This window comes from Ctenocephalides felis, unplaced genomic scaffold (assembly GCF_003426905.1).
Source record: "Ctenocephalides felis isolate EL2017-DRISC unplaced genomic scaffold, ASM342690v1 CF-g0.4_SCAFFOLD_01886, whole genome shotgun sequence".
Classification (NCBI taxonomy): domain Eukaryota; kingdom Metazoa; phylum Arthropoda; class Insecta; order Siphonaptera; family Pulicidae; genus Ctenocephalides; species Ctenocephalides felis.
In genome coordinates, this window is record NW_020538040.1 from 158,267,415 (window position 1) to 158,292,467 (window position 25,053).

At 28.9% G+C, this 25,053-nt stretch overlaps 1 protein-coding gene across 1 annotated transcript; it reads left to right on the forward strand.

The window, feature by feature from the left end:
* The first annotated feature begins 13,040 nt into the window (after window positions 1–13,040).
* Window positions 13,041–13,442, forward strand: LOC113376124 (NTF2-related export protein 2-like). Its single transcript, XM_026616049.1, has one exon. It carries the CDS (start codon window positions 13,041–13,043, stop codon window positions 13,440–13,442), a length of 402 nt encoding a protein of 133 aa, XP_026471834.1.
* Window positions 13,443–25,053: the final 11,611 nt, after the last annotated feature.

Here is a 25,053-nt window from a genome sequence, read left to right on the forward strand (position 1 = left end):
TAAATAATATTTTAAATTGTAAGTATTTCAAATTTTGTTAGGAAATTATTTTACATGAATTTGGCAGTACAACTTGAAGAAAATTGGCAATCATATATGTTCTAATTTTTATTAGAAGGTTTTATTAAGAACATCGAAAATTAATCATGAAGAACAAAAATTTAATCATGAAGAACAAAAATATGATTCTGTGCTAAAAATAGATTAACTAGTGACAGAATTGGCTAAAATTTTTAAAATATTTTATTTAATTGAATAAAAAAAATTCTAAGCTATGAAAGTGTATGTTATGGAAAATTGCTAGTTATTCAGTATAGATTAAAATGAATTTAATTCCAATATATTCAAAATTTAAAATTTTTATATAACTCCTTAACTTATATAACAAATCGGGATAGTGTGCATTAATAGTTATAGCCTTACTGAAGGTTATTAAATTTATTAACTTCCCGTAGGGCAAGTTATAGTAATCGCAAAAAATCGAAAATGAAAATTTTTATATATCTTTACGTTTCAGAGATTTCTGAACATTTTGGCATACCTTAGAAAAAATGGATGTATGTGTGTGTGTGTGTGTATGTGTGTGTGTGTGTATGTATGTGCGGATACAAATTTTCGTCGACGATTTCGGGAACACGGATCAACCGATTTGAATAATTCAAAAAACATTCGATCCGTATTGATAAGGAGACGTGCTGATTAGTTTTTGGCGAAGGCAGGTCAAGCCGTTCCGAAGATATGGGGCAAAAAGTGCCGAAAACGGTTACTCAGTTTTTAAGAGAACGAAGCGACCGATTTGAATAATTCAATTCAATTTTATTTGTATTGATAAGATGAAGAATCGATAAAATTTTCATGAAGGCAGGTCTAGCGGTTTCGGAGATATGGAGGAAAAAGTAAAAAAATGATCCATTTGGCGGTCAAAAATGATCATTAGACATATGCACATCAAATTATCAGATATTTTATAGAGATTTTAACAATAAGTATACATTTTGTTAACATTCCTATGGGTTCCGTACCAATGCTTATGCGTTAGACAGCGACGCGGCGCTTACGCGCTTTATATTTTGTCCCTATGCAGTTAAAGCAGTACGATTGCTTTGAAAAAAAGTTCAGATCTTCCACAATATGTCAAAATAAAGGAATTTTTTTTTTCAAAAAAAAGTAATTTTTTGTCCAATTTATAGTTTCTCAAAAACCTTATTTTTTCAAAGTAATTTTTTTTGAATTGTTTGAAAAATGTTAATCGTTTTTAAAAAAATAATAATTTTTGGTACGGGAAGTTCCAGTAATTTGCCTTAAGGCACGATGCCTTAATTGCCTTAAGACAGAATTCCACTTACAGCTAGTTTAAATTTTGATCAATTTTATACAATATATCTTTATAACATCAATTATGGGAAAGATACACAATCATCCTAAGTTCATGGTACTTATTTAAATACTCTACTGGGAGTTATGTGACTATCACGCTCCATATATTTTACAGTTTGTGCACCCATATGGTGGGAATGCGCAAACCGCTGCAATAAAACAAATTGTATTATCTTTACCGGGAATTGAAATAATGAAGTTACGAAGTAGTTGAAACTGCTCTGTTGGGACTTAAAACTTTGTTACTTGATGTAGAGCGCTTAGAAAGCACTTTCGAGCTTTCCTTTTCTTATCAACGCGCTACTGAATGGTCATTCAAGGCAAAATACCCCATTTCGAGAAAATTGAGACAAATTAAATACGGGAATATGATTTAGTTTACCGCTGGAAGAAATGAGATTTGGAATTTGTGAATGGTGTAATTTAAACATTGAGAATTAAAGTTAAGACGGTTTGTTCTTCCGTCCGTTAGTAATTGGGGACAGAGGTTTTTGTTTCGGAAGTAGGGGAGTCTGGGTACGGTTGTGCCACTTTTTTTATCAGCAATAATTTTGTTATTTTACTAGATATGGAGTAGTGCGCATAATACTAATATAGAAATAATACCAAAATTTCAGAACTATTTTCTGATCACTAAAATATGTCCCTAGCTGGCTGATTCCACTCGAGACGAATACATCTACTATAAAAAGTGTAATAACAAAAACAGCGCATATAGAAACAAGCTCAACAGTCATCCAAAGTCAGTAGCAAACTACTGAATAATAAAAAACTCATGACATTATAAAATATGACATTATAAAAAAAATAGTTGAGTTTATATTATTATCATTAAAATATTGTTAATATTATTTATAACAAATTGAAAAACAAATATTGAGTTCCAACATGTCATGATAATATACAATGTCCCTACTTTTCTTGTATCTTTGTTTTTTCTTGTGTTGATTTTTCCTTTCTCTTTCTTTTTAAGTTAGTCTTAGTTAAGCTAGATTTTTTTTATCTGTTTAATCTTCACTCGAAAAGGACAACAAATACATGTCACAACCGTACCAACAAAATTTGTCACAACCGTTTCAAAGACTGAGCTAAATTATCTAAGCAAAACTTGATACAGGTAAATAACTACTAATGTTCTACTTCCAGCAGAATAATCAAAAAAATGATCTATCTGTATACAAACTATATCTATTATATAAAAATAAGTCGGGTTTTCCTTCATGACTATATAACTCCAGAACGCACGAACCGATTTCGACGAACCGATTGCATTCGTTGGAAAGATCTCGGACTCAATGAGGTTTATAGCAAAGAAAATTGAAGAAAGATTTCAAACAGAAAAGCGGAAAACACTTTTTTACATACAGCGTCATGTCTGATACTTAGCATGTACTACAAACTAATATTTTTTGTTTGACTGCTACTCATTTGTTTGACAGCTACTCATTGTTCTCTGCACAGGTAATTTCATGTGACAAACCGGCATTGTGTTCACTGTGAAATTGTGCAAAAAAAGTAAAAAAAACAAGTTCCTAACATTTCAATTGGAATCTATCAAATCAATCACGCGTATTGTGCAAATTTTTATTCAATTTCAACAGCAGGCAATTTTTTCTTCATCTTTTAATCACCAAACGAAATGTTACATAGAATGAAACAAGTGGTGAAACGGAGTTCGCCCGGTTTGCTAGTATATATATATAAAAACTTGCTTCTGGCTCTTTAAAAGCAATTACAGATCATGTTAATGTAGGGTGTTGACTCAATGCAATAATGAAAACTTGTTCGAACAAACATACTTGATCTTGTTCCCTTTGGACCCTATACCAAAATTAGTATAGTTTAGCTGCTATGACGAGGACGACTATCACTATCGTACCCTGGCACAACTGTACTCAGTCTCCTCTACTTTATATAGAAATGGGACACTCCATTGCTTCTTTTTTGTTCAATTTTAAAAATTTTAAAGGAAATATCAAATGATATTTTTTGTTATGAGACAACTTCAAATCTGGATATATTATATATCTATGTGTATCACAGCTTCTCATATTTGCGATAGTGGTTTATAGTTGTCGATTTCTGCCGCCTGTCAGTGACATATCAGGGGTATGTCAAATCGTTACCCTGCCGTCTACAAGCATAAATAGCTTCTCATCATCACTTTAGATCGAGAAATATACAGGGAAGAAATGGATTTTATATACTAAAAAATTAATAAAAACATCTACATTTAATACATTGCAAACTTTTTTTGTCGACGCAAACGAAACGAAAAATATTATATAAGATTTCGATTGAGAAGTTATTACAAGTTGTTCAACTGCATTACTCTTTTGGTCTTTAATTGATTCATTCAAATTGCTCATCGTCTATTTTTCTATCAATGTAATTTAATTGAAAATATGCATTAGTCATTGGAATTATTTACACATTGGTATAGTGATCAGAAACTTTATTCTGTCATGTATGTGTCATATACATAATATATATATATATATATATATATATATATATATAATATTAATTACTGTAAATTTCATGAAGATTTTTTTGTTTCAGGTAAGCCAGATCTAAGTATATAATTTGGATGTAGGTAATGATAACCTGAGATATTTTGCAATGATGAATATGTTAAGGTAAGCTTAGGTTAATAAAACATACATTTAAAGTAAAGTTTGGGGAATAAAATGTCTCATCATTAAACTACAAAACTAATTAATCAAATTCTATATACCAACAAGGGAAAAACTTGGATTGATTTTTTATATATAAATATATATTAATTATTTTAAACTATTTTATTTATAACTATATGTTTATATATAATTCAAGCCTAAAGAAACATATCTTATCATCTTTGTGACTCAACGAAAATTAACAGTAAAGTAGCATAAACAGGAGTAAACTTCCTTATCAGTTTCCAGTAAATTCTCTTTGCAGTATACACTACAAATTTATTAGTTTTGAAGCAAAAGCTACTTAAACCTTGCTCAGTGAAATTAGCAGTCATAGAAACTTTGCTATTTTATGTTAAAAATATAATTATGACACTGTTTTGGATTTTGCTTCTTTCATTTTTATACCATACACGGACCCTTTTTAATGATTTTTTTTGTCTTTACAACACTTCAAATTTTATTTTTTTCATTAACATTTTATCTTATTTTTTATTCAGTATTACAAGAATAATTTTCAATATCAACTTTTTTGATCAACACGTTTTGAAATTCGATATTAAATCCGAGTACAAATCTATTATATTTTCTATGATTATTACAAGAATAGTTTTGAGTACATAGATTAACTATATAGTGTTCTTTTTTTTGACCTTATGATTACATATAAAAATTTTTTACTTGTCTTTACGTTTCAAAGGTTTCTGAACATTCTGGCATACTTTAGAAAAAATGTGTGTGAGGATGTGTGTTTGGTACAAATTTTTGTCGACGATTTTGGAAACACGGATTTGAATGATTCATAAACATTCGATGCCTATTGACGGGAAGACGTGCTGACTAGTTTTTGGCAAAGGCCCAGTCGTTTCGAAGATGCGTGGCAAAAAGTGCCAAAAATGGTAATTTAGTTTTTGAGACAACGCGGAGCATTTGATTAATGATTCGAAAATTATTTTATTTGTATTGATAAAATGAACTGATTACATTCTTAAAGCTTTAAAAAAATTCAAACTTTTCAAAATAAAAAAATATCAAAAAATGTCAAGTTTTTCAATAAAGTCTTTTTTTTAATTTCAAATTCGCAAAAATCTAGTTTTTTCAAAGTGGAATGGAATGGAAAGTTTTAGCAATTTGCCTCAAAGCACGATGTCATGCACCACTAGTTAACTTCCCGTAGGGCAAGTTATAGTAATCGCAAAAAAATCGAAAATAAAAATTTTCGAAATTGAAATTTTTATATATCTTTACGTTTCAGACGTTTATGAACACATTTTGGCATACCTTAGAAAAAATTGATGTTTGTGTGTGTGTGTGTGTATGTGTGCGTGTGTGTGCGCGTGTATGTTTGTGTGTGCGGATACAAATTTTCGTCGACAATTTCGGGACGATAGATGGAGCGATTTGAATAATTCGAAAAACATTTAATTCGTATTGATAAGGAGACGTGCTGATTAGTTTTTGGCGAAGGCAGGTCTAGCCGTTCCGAAGATATGGGGCAAAAAGTGCCAAAAACGGTAACTCAGTTTCTAAGAGAACGGAGCGTTCGATTTGAATAATTCAAAAAACATTTTATTTGTATGAACAACATGAAGAACTGATCAAATTTTCATGAAGGCAGGTCTAGCGGTTTCGGAAATCCGAAAAAAAAGTAAAAAAAAATGCCATTTGGCGGTCAAAAATGATCATTAGACATATGCACATCAAATTATCAGATATTTTATAGAGATTTTAACAATAAGTATAAATTTTGTTTACATTCCTATGGGTTCCATATCAATGCTTTCCGTTAGACGGCGGCGCCGTCTTCGATATTTCGTCTTTATGCAGTTAAACCAGTACGATTGCTTTGAAAAAAAGTTCAGAATTTCCAAAATATTTCAAAATACACTTTTCTTTAAAAAGTCTTTTTTTCAAAAAAAAAGTAAATTTTTGTCAAAAATTTATAGATTCTCAAAAATCTAATTTTTCAGAGTAAATTTTTTTCAAAAATGTTAATCTTCAAAAAAAAATATTTTTTGGTACGGGTAGTTTTGGCACGATGCCATGCGCCTCACTAGTATAAATTTTAAATTCGCAAAAATCTAATTTTTTCAAAGTTTTCAAAAAAATTTTGGAGATTTTCAAAAATTAATTTTTGGTGTGGAATGTTTTAGCAATTTGCCACAAAGCACGATGTTATGCACCACTAGTTTAGTTTTTTTTTTACCCCATGACTTCGTTTCTGCCTTCTACTCATTGCAGTTTTATGTGATACTATTTTCGTTAAAGTAGGAATTTCCAAAATAAAGTACATAATTCCTCCCTCATTCGAGTTGGTCGGTGTTATCGCCTCTAGGGCATATGTGTTCGACGGGCGAGCAATGCTGATTCGAACAGGCTGCCGGTTCTTGTCACCCGGCTCTATACGCTGTTTGCTTCTTGTACTTGATTTATTGCAAGGGTCGAACGAAAGCGTTTGACCTCCCCCACGGCCGAACGAACGGCCACGATCGCCGAACGTCAAGTCTTATTTCGGAAAACAGGAAAGATAGGTTTTCTACCCGTGGAAATCGGATGCGACTGCTGATGGCATGTTGAAGAATATATTATGCCCAGTGCACGGAAGGATAATGTGAGTAATATGTTTGGATATTTGACAAGATTATTGTATCGGGAAAAACCCTGCATTAATATGGGAATATTTCAACTTCGACATGTGCGAAGTATAATCAGTTCCGTTTAGAATAATTTACTTCGCTTATGTTATATTGCATACATTAGACTCATTGATTGTCATTTTTAATATGTTTTCAGTCGCATAATCAAATATTTATAATTCAATTATTTAGCAGCAGCGATATCCATTTTTATTACAAATATAGATCTGAAATATGTTTCCAAGTGAAAATAGCTTTTAGTCGGCATTGCTTCAATTTATTGATATATTAGCCCTATTAGAATCATATTTTTAGGGCCGGCCGTGGTAAGAACGAGGGCTAGCCAATCCTAGTCCCGGGTTCGAATCCAACTGCGGTCGGTTCGGTATCAAAGCAGTTTGATACCAAATTTTCACTTGAAATTGTAGATTTCAAATATGATCTCAAGTGAAAATGGGTTTTCGTGGGCATTGCTGCAGCATACGTATATGCAGAGGGGCAAAAGTTGTAGTAGCAACATGCCTCTTACAAGTAAGAGGTACTCGGATTGTATCTCTGTACTCAAAAAGGAAAAACAAGGACTCTGACTCTGTGCAACCAGACTGAGTTGGAGAATAAGTCAATACACCGGGAGAACCTTCGGGAGAAGTTAAAATTCAAGTAATAAAAAGGAAAAAGTAATAATCATGTAATATGTTAGGAAAAAGTAAAAATGTTTGTAATACGTAAGAAAAAGTAATATGTATGTAAGAAAAAAGTGTTAAGTATCTTAAAAATGTAAGAAAAAGGTAATAAAGTTAAAAAAAATAGATGAAACAAATAAAAAAAATCAAAATATGGATGATTTAACCGTTGGGAACCGTACCATTTAAAATACGGCGTAAGGACAATTTTGAACACAACTCATAGCACGGAAGTTCTGATAGTTCTTAAATATGTCAATAAAAAATGAAAGCTTCTTAGCCTTCCAATTATTTCACAATATAATGAACTTGATGAATTACAATTGTCTTTACTTTTTTTTTTCAATATCAATACGAAAGTAAAACTTAGCTTTGAGGCGTTCAAATCCTTTTTTATGCAGATATTCAAAACATTTTTTTTTATTTTTCATTTTATTTACAACTGTCCAGTTAAAGACATTTAGTAAATTTGTGGAATTTACAATTATCAACTCAATAGTTGTTATTCCATTCGTTATAAATAATATTAACAATGTTTTAATGATAATAATATAAACTTAACTATTTTTTATAAATAATTTCTTATGAATAATCACTAAGTTTTTTCAATCTTTATCAGGAAAATGACTTAATGATGTCTTAAATCAAGTGACGATTTTCTCTTTAATCTACGTCGATAGTTTTCTGTTATTAAGGAGTTTGCTAGTAAATTTGGATTATTAAAAACATTATTAAGGTTTTTTTTCTTACTGTTAGTATATATTTTTACGTTTTATTACTTTGTCGAAATAATAATGATTGTCAATATAAAATTACCAGTTGAAACTAAGTTTCAGCAACCACTTTTATCATTATGGCAATTATATTAAACTTTGTTTCAGCAGATAATTTTATATTGAGTATTTTATTTTAAGTTAGGTAATTAAACATACGCATTATTTACAATAAACAATAACCTGTTTATTGAAATATTTAATTAAATTTGATAATTTTTTTTTGTCTTTCTATGGCAGATAAAAAAATCAGTGTGCACCTTTTTTAATAGCTACCAGAGCTTTTAGGTGATTTATAAGCTATTTATTCTATTATACTCTATTAGAAGCTTAATTTATCCATTAATTTGACCTAACTAGCAGAAATATATTGTTTTTATTTATTTTAACGCTATTACAAGGCAACATCAAGGTAAAATTCAGATTTGAAAGGTCTGATTGTCAATGGATTATTTGAAAAAAATTAACATTTGAACATTTTATTTTAACCAAAATTATACTATCCAAAATATGCAGTTTTTATTTATTTTTGAATGCTTTTACTTACTTACAAGGGAACATCCTGGTCGCCTTTCTAATTACAACTATGGATCTATTATTGCAAATATTTTTATGAATTGACTTATTGAAAAAATATTTTCTTGACACTTCAATTTAACCAAAAGTATAATAAGTAAGTAGTATAGTAGTAAGGAAGTGTCTATTAATCACCAGTTCGATTTTCAAAGGATTTTTGAACCCGCCATCCTCTTTGGCGATACGTGATGATATTTAAAATTACCCGTTCTTCCCCACCAAACATCACGTGTATTTTAGTTACGAGAAAAAATTGTAAAAAATTGGATTTTTTTAAAAATGCTTAGATTTTTTTAAAAAAATTGGTAAAAAAGAAATACACGTGATATATTACTATACCCCTCTATCCCCCACGTGATATATCGCGATTTTTTGTCAAACCCCTCCTTCCCCTAAAAACCTCACGTGATTAATGGACGCCCCCTAATTTCCTAGCTTTTCATGCTATTTTTAGCTAATGATACTATTTGTTACAAAATCGGTCACCCAATAATAAGCAGATTTTGGTTGCCAATTCTTGATTTCATACTATTATAAAACTTGGTTTTCTTTCTGTCAAATTTTGTAATGATCTGTAGGATGACAAAAAAGATGGGACTTTTTGCATTGTACTGACCGCGGATCGGTATTACTCTGACACGGGATGCCGTCGTTAGTTGCATAATGGAAACTTGTTAGTGGAACTTCACCATACAATGACACCGACACAGTATGCATTATTCGGAACTTTATCTAACGCTAGCGGTCTACCGTATTCCAGTTGCCTTACAGCACGCATAAATGAGAAATGAGGGTAGAGGGATGAGGGATGTTGGTTTATGAACTGTTGCAAGCAATTTTGAACTTAAGAATTACGAAACTTTTTAAGTAACTATCCTTTTGTCTAGCATCAGTTTATATAGATACTATTGGTTTTTTTTAAGTAAAACTTTTTTAGGCGCGACTAGGGTGTAAATCCGTACAAATAAGATAAGAGTCGAGTGACAATGATTTGTCATTCGCTCTCGATTATATCATTTCTATACGGGATTGTGATTAGTTGTTGCGTATGTGAATAAAGATCTGTCGTTGTATGCGTACCGGCATCAACGATGTATGTGTACCGATATCAACAAGCAAATCGGCATAGATAAATAAACATTTTATTTTATTAATGGTAAAATAAAATTTATTACTTTGATAATATTTACATAACAGTATTCCATTTATACAATAATACAAAGTATATTATTCCTTTGGGCAGGCAGTCGAAATAGAATGATTTTGTTGAAACTTTTTTCTTTTATACCATGATGGAGATAGCCCCTCTTTCACTCCTAGATAGATATCCTCATCAGGTCCGCATTCTATATATATATAATTTTGTATTCTAACATATTTTACTATTATTATTATTTTAACATCGTAGTACAAATCTTGATTTAGTAAAAAATGCCTGAATCAGAAGAATATTTTACCCTGTCCCCCGTAAATAATTATAATGAAAATAATAAAACAAATGCATCATTTGCGCCGTGTATGAAACATAAGTTTATTGAAATAATTTCTATATTATTTGCATTTTCTATAAATCTTTGAAGTTATTGAAATGGAAAATATTTTTTAGGTAAAACAGATATTACAGCTGTTCAAAGAATGAGATTATATCGCCAGCGAAAAAGTAAAAAAAAATACAATCAGTCAATGAATGTATGTTAATTTTAATTACATGAAGTTCTTCAAACACAATTATTACATGATGAGTGAAGTTGCGAAAACAATATTTGTTCAGGCGTTGTTTAACATAATCCACTATTATAGAAGTTATTAATCAGCAATTACTTAATTTCTCTAATGAAGGTTCATATCTAAATGCTAATTACAATGACAAACTGATCATGTCATATTTGAAGTATGACTTTAATTATATTATCGTTTTTAAATATTATACATATTTTTGCTAATTATAAATATATAATTTATAATTTATCATTATATAAATATATGCATCACGAGTGTTATCATATTACTAATAAACATTATTCAAAACTGTCACATGATGTATTTATTTTTACTTAAATGCCATCTTGTACAGTAGCAAATAAGTTTTACTTCAATTGCATGTGAACCTTACGCACACTCTTTTTTTATTTGTTGCTTAGGATTATGGACTATTACAAGCAATTTTGATCTTAATTAAATAACTAAATCTCTATTTTGCTACTTTTGGAAATAATAGATTTTTTTAATTTTGTTATATACATATAAAAATTACAATCTCTCTAATGTATGAAGACATTTAGTAATTTTTTCAAATGGTTTTCCTTTATAGCTGAGACATAATTTACTTTATTTTGTTAATAATTCTATTTTACTCATTTATTACTCACGTTCGTTTCCAAAGCAAAGGTGACTTAAATAACCAGTTGATATTTTTACATCTGATAATTTTTACAATATATTTATCAATATTGAGTTTGAAATTTTTTTAAGTAAATTAAAAAAAAAATGTTTGAAAATTATGAGCTTTCAAGTGCAACCTAGAGCTTTGGTAAAATTATGACCATTTTTCGGTTATTGTGGTTAACTTTTATCGATTTTGTTTATTTAAACTTTGAAACGTTACCGAAAATAATATTTCTAGAGCACATCAAAAATACCACAAATTCCCCAAATTTTCAAGAATTTTTTTTGTTGAACTATGAAGTTAAAATGTTTAATTTATTAATTTAATTCACTTCGTTAATATATATGTATACATATATATATATATATATATATATATATATATATATGATAAAATTGTTCTTGGGCATCCAGTAATTAAAAACAGTTTTATTGAAAAATAATGTTTTTATTAAGAAAACGTATGTTTCAGATCTTGATTTGACCCATCTTCAGTGCTACAATTAAATATTTCAGGGTTACAATTTAAAACAATAAAAAATACATAATTACAGAAAAATATAAATAAAAACATGTAAAAAAGCATAAATCTAATCAATTTAATAAATTTGTTTTATAACTAATATATATATATATACATACATATTATATTATGTTATAATTTTTTATAATAACTTGTTCCATAACTAATATCGTTTCATAGTTAATACTTATATATTTTCTTAATAAATTTCTCTTCATCGCATATTTTTTCATTTTTATAATGTCTATCATGGTTTTTATGTTGTTTCTATATTTCTTTTTTATCCACATATATGGAAACAAACTGTAATCAACGGTGTTAAACATATATGTTTAACCGTTGATTACAGTTTGTTTCCACATGCTATATTTTTTCTATGTTCCTACTGCGCATGATCGCCGAGGAAATCTGCGTATGAAGCCACTAAAAATCTCTCTATCCCAGTCTTTCATCCAATGACGATACAGTTCCACAATTTTCCGCAAACACGTACACACACATTTTACTTGTTACACAAACTCCAAGCTGACATGTTTCGTTTGGAATAAGCTTTTTTATAATAAAAAATATTATTTATTTTTATTTCTATTTTAATTTTACAATTTAAAATTTACCATAACTTGACGCTTATCAATTTGTGTTTCATAATTTTTTCGTTCAATTTTTGTGTGTTTTTGTTGTTTTTTTTTATTTATTTATATGGTGAGTTGTTTACATTTATTTATTTATTTATTCTATGTTTGTTTTTCATTTTTATATACTTTCACAATATATATTAGTTATAAAACAAATTTAGATTTATGCTTTTTTACATGTTTTTATTTATATTTTTCTGTAATTATGTATTTTTTATTGTTTTAAATTGTAACCCTGACATATTTAATCGTAGCACTGAATATGGGTCAAATTAAGACCCGAAACGTATGTTTTTTTAATAAAAGCATTTTCTTTCAATAAAACTGTTTTTAATTACTGGATAAGAATAATTTGATCATATTATTTCACCATCTGAAGAAAAACCTCTCGCTTTATATATATATATATATATATATATATATATATATATATATATATATAGGCGTGTGTGTATGTTACATTTATAATAAAAAAATATTTTCAAATTAATGATTTTTATTTATTTAGAAAGTAACATTCTATTGGAATTCTTTTAGATCTACAATTACAAGACTAAAACAAATATCCTGTCAAATTGTCCAATCGTAGTGTGTCATGTATAAATAAATTTCATGGATTATATTCAAACTTTTTTATGTTTTCTTAGTGTTTAATTCTTTAACAATTTCTAATAAATCGCCAACTTCAGTGCAATTTCTGACACATTACGATTGAACAATTTGGAGCTTATGCAAAAGTCTTGCAATTCATATCATTGCCTAAAAGTTCAATAAATGGAGCAAATTGATAACAATACTGCATGCCAAGTCGCAGAGGCTTTCGTAAAGGTCTACTATGAGACCATGGACAAAAGACGTCATGGAATGGCAGATCTGTATCTTGATACAGGTATTTTGGTTTGGAATGGCAACTCATCATCTGGAAAAGAAGCTATTCAGAAGTATCTCTCGGACCTGCCCCCATCAGAACACCTAACTTTAACACTGGATGCTCAACCAGTCACTGGTGAAGAAGTTGGATCACAACCTACGGTTTTAATAACCGTAAGTGGACGAGTCAAATATAATCCGGAATCTACTAATGTGACGCGAATACCGTTCTTTCAGAATTTTCTTCTAACATGCCAAGCTGGCATTTGGTATATTGTTAGTGATACTGTTAGACATCAACGCTGATGAAAATGTAACAACTTTGTAATTTTCATTTTCATATCTTGATGATGTATGTTTTAATTCCGAAGTGAAAGAATTCGGATAGGAATATAATTTTTTAAATAAATAAAAAAAATCTATTAAAATAGAAATATGTTTCATTATTAAGCTGATAACTTAATATATAATAGGAAAAACTCGAACAAAATTGCCAGAAAGAACGCATGAACAAGAATCATAAGGAACCGCTATGATTAGTGATTATACACCGGCTTATTATTTTTGATGGAATTGCCTGATCTTAGTGTTGTCCGATTATGAAAGTAAAATATTTGCAGGTTTGCAACCTAACGAAGATGTGGAGCAAACAACGATCGTTGAGAAAAATATAAATTTAAAAAAAATGGTAAAGTAGTTATTTCTCTAACGAAGCTTAGCCTCGGTAATAATAATTACAAAAATATAAATATGAATTTATATGCAAAGTGGTTAATAATAATTTTGACATTTCTTCATATTTTGGCTAGTTAGAAAAAAGTTGCCAAAATTTTAAAATATTGAATTTTTTTTAATGCATTTATACGTTTAAGAATATTGTAGAACCGGTATAAGTAAGGTATATATATATATATATATATATATATATATATATATATATATATATATAGTTTAATTCTCAAGAAAATTTTCAATTAAAACTAGTTGAAAATACATTTAGCCTTAAGGCAAGTTGCATGAACTTCCCGAAATGTGTAAATAATATACTTAATCAGTCTGATTTTAGAATAAGCAATTTGATCTGTCTTTCACAATAATTTTTTATTCTATAAATTATTAAGAAATATATCATTATCATTTATTATAAACTAAAAAAATATTATTTTATAATTTTTTTTATTTTTATATAATAATCAGAATACATAAGTGATTCATTGTGACAAAATTCTATAGACGCATACGCTCATACACGAACAATATAAAAAAAATTAAATTAAAATAAAATAAATGAAAAAGTTCTTAAAAAAGCACTCTTCTCATGGAAACATGTTATATGCTTGGAAAAATCTAAACTAGTGAGTTGTTTTTGTATCTATAGATAAGGAAACTCGAGCTGTTTCGTCATTGGTTGAAAGACTGAGATAGAGAAATATTTGTGGCGCTTTGGTCAGCGGAAAAATTACGAAGTAGGGTCAATCAATAAGCAAAATAATGTAATAGAGGAATTAACATAGGAGACCTTGTAAAATATGAAAAAATATATGGAAAAATATGCGAAGAAAGAGAATAGAATATACATATATGATATGTATACCCAAATGAAAGTATTAAGATGTACTACCCATATTGAAAAACTTATTCAAAGCATCCCGGTAAATACATATATATATATATATATATATATATATATATATACAAATATTTCTATGCGTTCTGTGGTGTAAATGATCAAGCTCACGGACTCGTGTGAACGGGGTCATAAGTTCGATCCTCGCTCTGGAAAATCTGACATCGTGCAATAGCGATATCATTTTTATTTGAAAATATAAATGAAAAAAATATGTTTTAAATAAAAATAGCCCACACACTAGACAACACGAAAAATTTCGCATTGAACGTAATAGATAGAAGAAATTAAAAGGAAATGTGATATGGAGCGCAAGTAAAATATATACTGAGCTGCCAATCGCTATTAAGAATACCAATGATGACAATAATTTTGAAAGAAAAATGAAGGAATATTATGAAGGAATTGAATATTATAAAGGAATTAAAGATTGAATAGATATTTGAAGACATTTTAATTATAATAAATATTATATTATTCTATAATTAATAGACAAATGACATGTTATATATAAAATATGAAAATTGTTCCATAATCTCTCATACCAGACACTCCTGACTAAGATATAAAAATAATATATAAATAAACAAAAAAAAAGAAAAAAATGGGAAACATCTCAGGCTATTATGTCCTGATTGGAATTGGAGTTTAACTCAGCTCACGAACCTGCCCTAGGGCAATACTACCCATTTTATCTAGTCTGCATACGCAAATCATGTTGCAATAATGTGACAACATCCAATTTCGTTTACGTAATAAATATCACGCTTAATCCTTTCTTAATCATAATTACGTTTTTGCAAAAGCAATTAATATTTATTACCCGGACCAGCACTCTATCTTTTCTGCCTGTTTTTCCCCACACTGAACTCATAAGTCTACATTCAATGCATTTGCAAATGTTCGCTATTATGAATGGACCTGCGATACTGTCACAGCGCAATTTAAATTTAGTTTAATCCCATCGTAATTGCACGACGGAGTGACCATTTAGCCGAAACTGATGTAGTTTGTTGGAAAAAAACTCATTTTACATAACCCGAAAATGCAATGTTTCAAGGCTTTTTTGTCAGTTGTTCGGAATATGACTAAACATACAAATAAACGAATATGACTAAACATACAATCACAAACGAATGTGCTCTATGGATAATGGATTGCGTAATGTAATCATTTGATTTAGCCCAAATTAAATAATGGGATATATTGTCATCATTGAAGGATTCAAAATTTATTTGGTTAATGTAAATTGTTTAATTAAAATTACAAATAAACAAATATTCGAACGCTGTGGTATCAAATACCAATTTCGAGTTGAGCTGTCGATAGAATTAACACGGTGATGTTCTATATGAGCCATGTCAGACATATATGTCCAACATACCCGATTTTGCAGGAGAAAATAAGTTTTTATTCAAGGCTATGTCAGTCATATATGTGTGTCGTAACAAAGTGTTTTTTCAGGAATTTTGGCAAAAAAAAATTATACATTAAGTTTCTCTTGATAAAAAGTTTTAAGTTAAGTCAATGTTAAGTTTGCCTTGCCTAAAGTTTTTCTTGTTAAAGTTCAGTTTTCCTCGATATATTTTCAACTAAATTTGCTTAAAATTCCCGTGGTTCCATGTAAAAAAATCTAATATTATCGTTGCGATTAATGTATTAAATAGAGAAATTTTAGATTATTTAATTTATTATTATATTATTATATAAATATATGTATATATATATACTTGATTTATAAAACATACACACAAATATAGAGCTGACTCGGGGTAATAATTATTAATTGACCTTAAACGCATTATCTCACATTGTTAGTATGAGAAATTATGAGCTTTTAAGTCCGACCTAGAGCTTTAACAAAATTACGACTGTTTTTTGGTTATTGTGGTTAATTTTTATCAATTTTGTTTATTTAAACTTTGGAATTGTAACCGTGAATAAGATTTCTAGGACCAGGGTCGAGAACAATAACATGCCAAAATTTTCCAAGAATTATTGAAATCTTATTGAATTATATACTTTTTTTTAAAATCGGTCGACTTTGTGATGCCCATCTTTAAAAAAAATTTACTGAAGTGTGTTAGCCAGTTTTATCAAAACTTGGTGCTTTTAATCAGGATTGTAAAATGGTAAAATACTTGATAATTTAAAAAAAAAAATCGAGTTGTTTAAAAAGAATCGAGTAAAAAAATAAAAACCTGGAAATGATATGGATTTGCATGTCTATATATTAAATTTGTATGTTTAGCTATTATTCATAATGTTTAAATTCCTAAACAAAAACGCTTTCATTGTTTCTTAAAAAAATGATTTATTGAATTTTTCCATGATTTTATTCTCAACGTTTTGGGAATGGGATGTTTCCTTTTTTAGGAACTATTGATAACAAATAAAACAAAACATTTATTCATTTACTTCATTATTTTAAAATTGTAAGCATACTCGATTTACCTTCAGAACTAAATATTTTCTCTATTAAACAATCATATAAAACCAAGATTTGGCTAAGAAAATAAATTGAAAATTTTAGTATTAATAAGTTGGAAAAAGTATATTACAGAAGTTAAAAGTAAATTTTTTCAATTTTAAATTAATACTTTAAAAGTATAAATCTATTTTTTTTTTACTTACCAAATGTTTTTGAAGAAAGTTGCATCTTATAACCTCAAAGCATTCAATAAATTCGATGAAAATCATTTTTTAAAAGAAAAAGTGGCTTTTAGTTCAGAAATGTAATATATATATATATATATATATATATATATATATATATATATAATACTTCCTATTATTATAAGAATACGTTATTAATTCTATTAGCCTGTATCTGTATCAATTGTTTAATTAACTTTTAAAAGTCCATTAATTAAATCTATGTAGTGTTTTCATAGAAGCTTTCAGTTTGTTCGTTTTAGTTGGAGAGCTCTTTTAGAGAATGAAGATTTGATTCACAGCCGAACTATTTATGGAATGTTAATTGATTCCATTTGTGATGTGATGTAATGACGTTTCTATGTACGAAATTAATGGACTATTTTATTAACTCCGACTCCTGGTTAATAATCATTTAGAATTTGAATCGTTTTATTTGTTTGGGAGGAAATATAACGTTACTGCTTTTTTCGATTAAAATCCATCGTAATGGTATAATTGAGAATTAATTGAAATAGGTGGTTTGAGATTGATACCGAATAATGTGAAAATAGTTTAATAAATAATATTCAATGGCGATTAATTTAGTATAATATTTTATTTTAATTCTTTACGAGAGTCGTCTATCCTATAGATTTATCGCTCTCAGATAATTCATTGAAAATTCTATTATTTTATTGTGATTTTTAGAAGTTCTATTTTTAGAATTGTACTTTTTGGTTTTTAAATACATTTCATTGATAATTGAAATTTTTTTATATATGTTGTTTTGCCTGGTCCGTTTTATATATGTTGCGCTACTGGGTGGCTTACTGTTCTGTATAGCAGTGTCATCCCTGCAAAAAGCAATCCCGCAGCAAAGAGACTTGGAATGGAATTGAGAAGGTTTAGATCAAATACCATCTTCCATTTTATCAGAAAATTCCAAACTTATAAATTAATTAACTAACTTCTATCCCCGCAAATTGATTTTTCCTTTTCATTTATGCCTGGAGTATTGCTATCAGATTTCCTAAGTTTTCTTCTAACATTCTCAAATGAAATGCGCTTGGAATGCAATAACGACGCGTTCGGCTGACCATGGAATTTACTCACTTGACACGGAAAAGTGTAAGGAGATAGAATTTTCTCTTGAACGGTTTTTCTTTCAGTGAAAACGATTACAGAAATTAGCTGTTAAAATTTAATTTAGTTCCTGGCAATCCCTCAGCAGCACCTACACACATACATAGTATACTTCAATGGGTATTATTCGTAGAAAATTATGAGCTTAATTGAATGAAAGGAATATTTAAAGAAATTAATTGGTAGATTGTATATATTTTATGTACGCTTTTCAAACTCCAGTCTTGGCTTTATTTGTTTTCTAATTTCTTTGCACCCCCAAATAAGAAATATTTATGTTGTATAAGCGGAGAAACAGATGCTAGAAATTGGTTCGAGAGTTTAATCCGGTATTGTAACCCACACTTTACTTTTATTAAATAAGGAAAATAATATCACATAAATTATTTAAAAATAATTTGTCGATTCAGACTATGATCGTGCTCTTGGTGGCAGCAGATCTCTTGGAAAAAAAATTATCTAAAGTCACTATCTGCCAACTTATTTTTTCAATTACAATTTTAACTTTCAAACTCGTGCTATATTAATTCCGGAAAAATAATAAGTCAAGTTTCACCTGAACTTCCATTGTTTTTGTTAGCAGTTTATACAGCTTTGCCTCCCAACATGCACAAGAAGATGTCATTTCTTAGCTTAACGAGTGCTGTAAAGGAACAAAATAAAAAAAATAACACGTGAATTATGTTTGTTTTCTTAGAACTTTTTCATCAGATTATGTCTGCTCGTGATAATATTTTGACAGTTGAATACCAGTAGCATTTTTCTGCCAGGAATTGTTATATGTGTATGCATGCGCATTATTAAGATGAAGTGATCATAATAAAGTTGAGCGAATGGATTCGGGCATCGTATTCAATTCCTAAAAGCAAAATGTGTTTTTGTCCTCGAATCAGTTCTATGTTCTGAAAAAATATGTTTTATTCATTTTTTTGGTACCTTATGAGTGCAAAGCACGAATTGCTGACTAGTCATAACATAGTTTGTTATTTAAGATTAACACTTGAATAAGTTTACGTTGATGTAATATTATACATGTAATTCTATCACTATTTTATTCAAAAAGTATTGGACTCATATTTTATTCATTATTTTTTCGTCGTATTTTTAAAATTTGCTGTAATTTAATATCAAAACATCATGAATTTTCATAAGTATTGCGCGCGGTCGATTTTTTAAAACTTTAATTTTTTTTTATAATTAGACCGCTTCTCATAGGCCTATAATATTTTAAGGTGCTCGGTTTGAGTATCAACTCTATCATCTTGCAAAGTTTCTTTAAAATTTCTGAAGAGTAAATCTGAGGTTCTCCTTGTTAGTATTATTACAGTATATTAAAGTAGTATTATTTTAGCGTTAATTTATATTATGTTTAGAACAATAGAATAGAGTATTTATATATTTGAATAAAAATATTAACTAGTGGGGTGCATGTACTCGTGGCTTAAGGCAAATTGCTGGAACTTCCCGTACCGTTATGTACCAAAATATGTACACATTATTGAAATCTCTATAAAATATCTGATAATTATATGTACATATGTCCAATAAACATTTTTGACCGCCAAATGACATTTTTTCAGCTTATTTTTATTGAGAGTCTATAACCGCTGGACCTGCCTTTCCGAAAGTTTAATCAGTTCTTCATTTTGTCAATACAATTAAATGTTTTTTGAGTAATTAAAATCGGACGCTCCGTTCTCTTAAAAACTGATATACCGTTTTTGGCACTTTTTACCCCGTATCTTCGGAACGGCTAGACCTGCCTTCGCCAAAAACTAATCAGCACGTCTCCTCATCAATACAAATCGAATGTCTTTCGAATTATTCAAATCTGTTAATCGGTGTTCTCGAAATCGTCGATCAAAATTTGTATCCGCACAAACACACACACAAATACACATATACACACACACATACATCCATTTTTTCTAAGGTATGACAAAATGTTTATTAACCTTTGAAACCTAAAGATACATAAAAATTTTCATTTTCGATTTTTTTGCGATTACTATAACTTACCCTACGGGAAATTAAATATATATATATATATGGTTTTTATGGGATGTAGTTTGTCTACTCCTATGCCACATTGTCTTCATAGACCAGCACTGAGCAAACTGGATAATTATCTGAATATTGTCAATATAGTTTAATTATTATAAATCATACACTGAAATTGGACGATGGTTTCTATCTATTATGCTTTATAAATTTATGTAAAATATGTGGCTTTCTCTGCAAGATTGCTGAAGATCCTGAAAATGAACAATTAGTATTAGTCAAACAAAATAAATCCCTTATTATAATCACTATCTTAATTCCATTAAAAGCGAGCTTAAAAAACTACGAATTTGTATGTTTATCAATTCCTCATTTTTATCAAAATATCATGATGTTTTCCAATCCATTATTATTGTTAAATAGCACTTAATTGAATAAATTTAAGAGGTGTTCATTAAAAGAATGCTGCTTCATAAGAAATAATTCTCGTAAGTACTCCAATCGTCGTGAGAGCATCGTATATCTTCCTGTTATCTTTTTTCTATGATCACTCGATTACTCCAGAGTTTGTTTCTTGTGCAATGTGTTGTATAATAAATCCTGGTATAAGAAAACTTGGTGAAATCTCCCATTATAGATGTAATAATGCAGCGCACCCACGTGCCTAGGCGGTGGATACATATATAATAATTCTTTATGTATTATATTATATGTCCATAAGTAATTGTGGTCTTTGTCATGGGAGGTGACGCTCTTCCTTTTTCTCTCTTAACGCTCCTATTCATCCATAAATTCTATTTATTTATTTTTTTGACATGTGCCCATATTAGATACACATAGAAGGCGCGACAAACGCCGGACTGATTCGATAATTTCATGTAAATTTCAATTGGACAAGGGCGGAAAGGATTTCGTTATTGACGGGCCTGAAATCGGTCGATAACAATATCAATATATTGTAAAATAGTATAATAAAGATACGTTATATATTGAGTTTCTCACTGTGTTAACATTAATTTACAATGAGTACATTGGAGTTTAACGGTTAAGTCGTGAGCTAGCAAAAACTAATTAACTTCCCGTAGGGCAAGTTATAGTAATCGCAAAAAATCGAAAATGAAAATTTTTATATTACGTTATCTTTACGTTTCAGAGGTTTCTGAATATTTTGGCATACCTAAGAAAAAATGTATGTATGTGTGCGTGTGTGTGTGTGCGGATACAAATTTTCGTCGACGATTTCGGGAACACCGATCAACCGATTTGAATAATTCAAAATTGTATTGATAAGGAGACGTGCTGATTAGTTTTTGGCGAAGGCAGGTCTAGCCGTTCGGAAGATACGGGGCAAAAAGTGCCAAAAATGGTAACTCAGTTTTTAAGAGAACGGAGCGTGTCCGTTTTTAATAATTCAAAAAACCTTTTACTTGTATTGACAAGATGAAGAATTGATCAAATTTACATGAAAAATTTAATGAAAAAAGTAAAGGAAAATGCCATTTGGCGGTCAAAAATGATCTTTAGACATATATGCACGTCAAATTATCAGTTATTTTATAGAGATTTTATTAATAAGTATGAATTTTGTTTACATTTCTATGGATTCCGTACCAATGTTTATCGTAGTGTCTACCGTAATGTAGATTGCTTTGAAAAAAAGTTCAGAATTTCCAAAAAATGTCAAAATAAAGAAAACATTTTTATTTTAAAAAAAAAAAAGTAATTTTTTGTCAAATTTATAGTTTCTCAAAAATCTAATTTTTTCGAAGTAATTTTTTTTCAAAAATGTTAATAGTTTTTTAAAAAATAATAATATTTGGTACGGGAAGTTCCAGCAATTTGCCTTAATGCACGATGCCATGCGCCCCACTAGTTTCTGGTTTGATCGCAACCTCGGCCAGCTCGATATCGAGCAGTATGATATTAAATTTTCACTGAGGTTATAGATTTCAAATATTATTTCAAGTAAAAACCGTAATTAATATCATTACTTATTGTCTACACATAAAAAAGAGAAGTGGCTGACCGTTGGGTTGCCCTCTGTAAAAAAGATCCTAGGTTAGGATGTACGATAGCAAACGCAACTCATAGAACATAGAGTTTTGATCGCTGTTAAAATTACCATGGATTTAGAAAACTTAGTGGTATAGTAATTAGCATTGAACATAATAGTTTATTTTTTATGTTGCTTATGACTTTATATAAAAAATGATGTCATATGTCTCACTATATAATAATAAAAATATCAATAAACCATCAATTGTTCACAATTACTTACAAAAATTTAAAAAAAACATATTTACAATAAAAATAGGAAGAAACGCCATTAATTTTTTTTAATATTCTTACACTGCAATTATTTCCTAAAAGATAAAATATTTTTATACTTTAATTTCCCGTGGCTTTGTGGCTGGAACTATAAGCTTCCATTCGATACCCGCTTTGCACAACCTGATGTCAAAGAGTAGTGACATCAGGTTTCACTTGAAAATATAAATGACAATATGTCTCTTAGTGAAAATGGTTTTTTCTTCGCATTGCTGCACCATAATAAAAAGTCACAAATATTGATTTTTTTTAAATTTTATTAATAATTTCGAATATAGTTAGGATAACCGTTGGGTTGTCATTTTAAAGCCACATCATTAAGTTGTCATCACAATACCTCAATTTGTTATGGTTAAGTTATGGTTGCTGTTAATAATATAACAAAAAAAAATGGTGCTTCAATTGTCGAAATTTTATTACATGTATTTATATAAAAAAAAAGATTTCTACTATAAGTTATTTCATTATTAAACCACATTATAAAATTAAATTCATAATTAAATTAAATAATTGATTGATCTATCAAAAGCAAAAATCTGCAATTTTTGGGGAAATTTGTGATCTACAAATTCCTTTTCTGTTAACATAATTGTTCATTTATTTTATGCTGTTTTTTTTTCAAAGTAATAGTATGTAACTAATTGTTTAGTGCCTAGTCGCCACTAAATTTCCAGTCAAAACTTTTCTGTTTTAGTGGAAGTTTTTTAACATTAATCATAGAGCGTGGACCTTCCGCGCCTGACTTTAATGGCGTTTTTATGTTTCGTTGACAAAAATAAATTGGAACTTCTAAAAATATAAAACACTGTTTTTAAAGTCGAGTTTTGTATTTACATTTCTGTGTTGATAAAATTATTGCGCTGTTTGTAAAAGTCACACATTTCGTGTTACCGTTTATTTCTCGACAGTTACTTCTAATTGATGTTTATAAATACATATTCGTCTTTGAATCTTTGTGATGTTTATTTGGAGATAATTAGAGTGATTAGAGAAATTTAAAATAAGAGAGATAATCAAATTGCAACATATACAGCTTTTAGTAAATTGGAGTTATTGATCTAGAGAAAACCTTTGAATGTAATTGTCTATAAGTTACCTTGGCCGTCCGGTTCTACTTTGAATAAGAGATTCTACTTTTGAAAAAGAGAAATATTTATTTATAAAAATAAGATTTATATAATATGATTTTAATGCAATCTTTGTTTTAATTTTTGTTTATTCAAAATTTTATATATTAATGTTTTATATAGTAAAGTTATATATTATAGTTTATATAGTAATTTTTGTATATTATTTTTTTATAGTTAAGTGTATTTAGTGGATTGCCAATTTATTTGGAGTAATGCATTATATTCAATATTGTCATGAGACGTTGTTAGTTTAGACTTTCTTAGGTTTATATGGTTTGGTTATATATATATGGTAGAGCAGGGCACAAAGGTCCAATTTGACATTGAGAAATTATACTGTGAAAACCAAACCAATTATATCACAACAAATGACACATATCAAACAAACAATTATCTGATTATTTTCTGTTATTTATCATTGTAGAAATATGTTTTTTGTGTTTTCAAACATTTGTCACCTGGTCCTTTTTACCCCATAGGCGGGGTAAAATGGTATGGCCAGGGGGCATGAGATTCAATGTTTTATTTTTAATTTTAAAGGGATGTTACGAAGTAATAGCTACATTATTCAACCAATGCAAAACATAAATTTTACAGAGACAACACAGTAAATAACCTTGATCTGGTCAGAAATAATCATCAGCATAACTGGAACGACTGTTCATTTAATTTATTTTGTGAAATTGCTTGTTTTAACTTAATTTACTTTTTCATTCACTTTATTATTATTGTTTAAACCTTTGTCAGGGTAAAGGTTCAGTTGGTACTTTTTACCTCACCAACGTATAAGTTTTTATAGAGGTTATATAAAAAAAACCTGTTGAATCTAACTTAAAATTTACAATACTTTTTATAAACAATTAAATAACGTATACTCAAGAAATATATCAAGGTCTCGTAAACTAAACAACAGTGCTCATAACGAAAATAACTAACAGCTAAAGAAAATACTTTTGGTATGGATTTTTGGATTGCCATTGTTTATCTCTTTTTAGCGATAAGAATCAAGGTCATAGCTGGTTATAAATCTTTTGCCCTCTATTTTCAAATA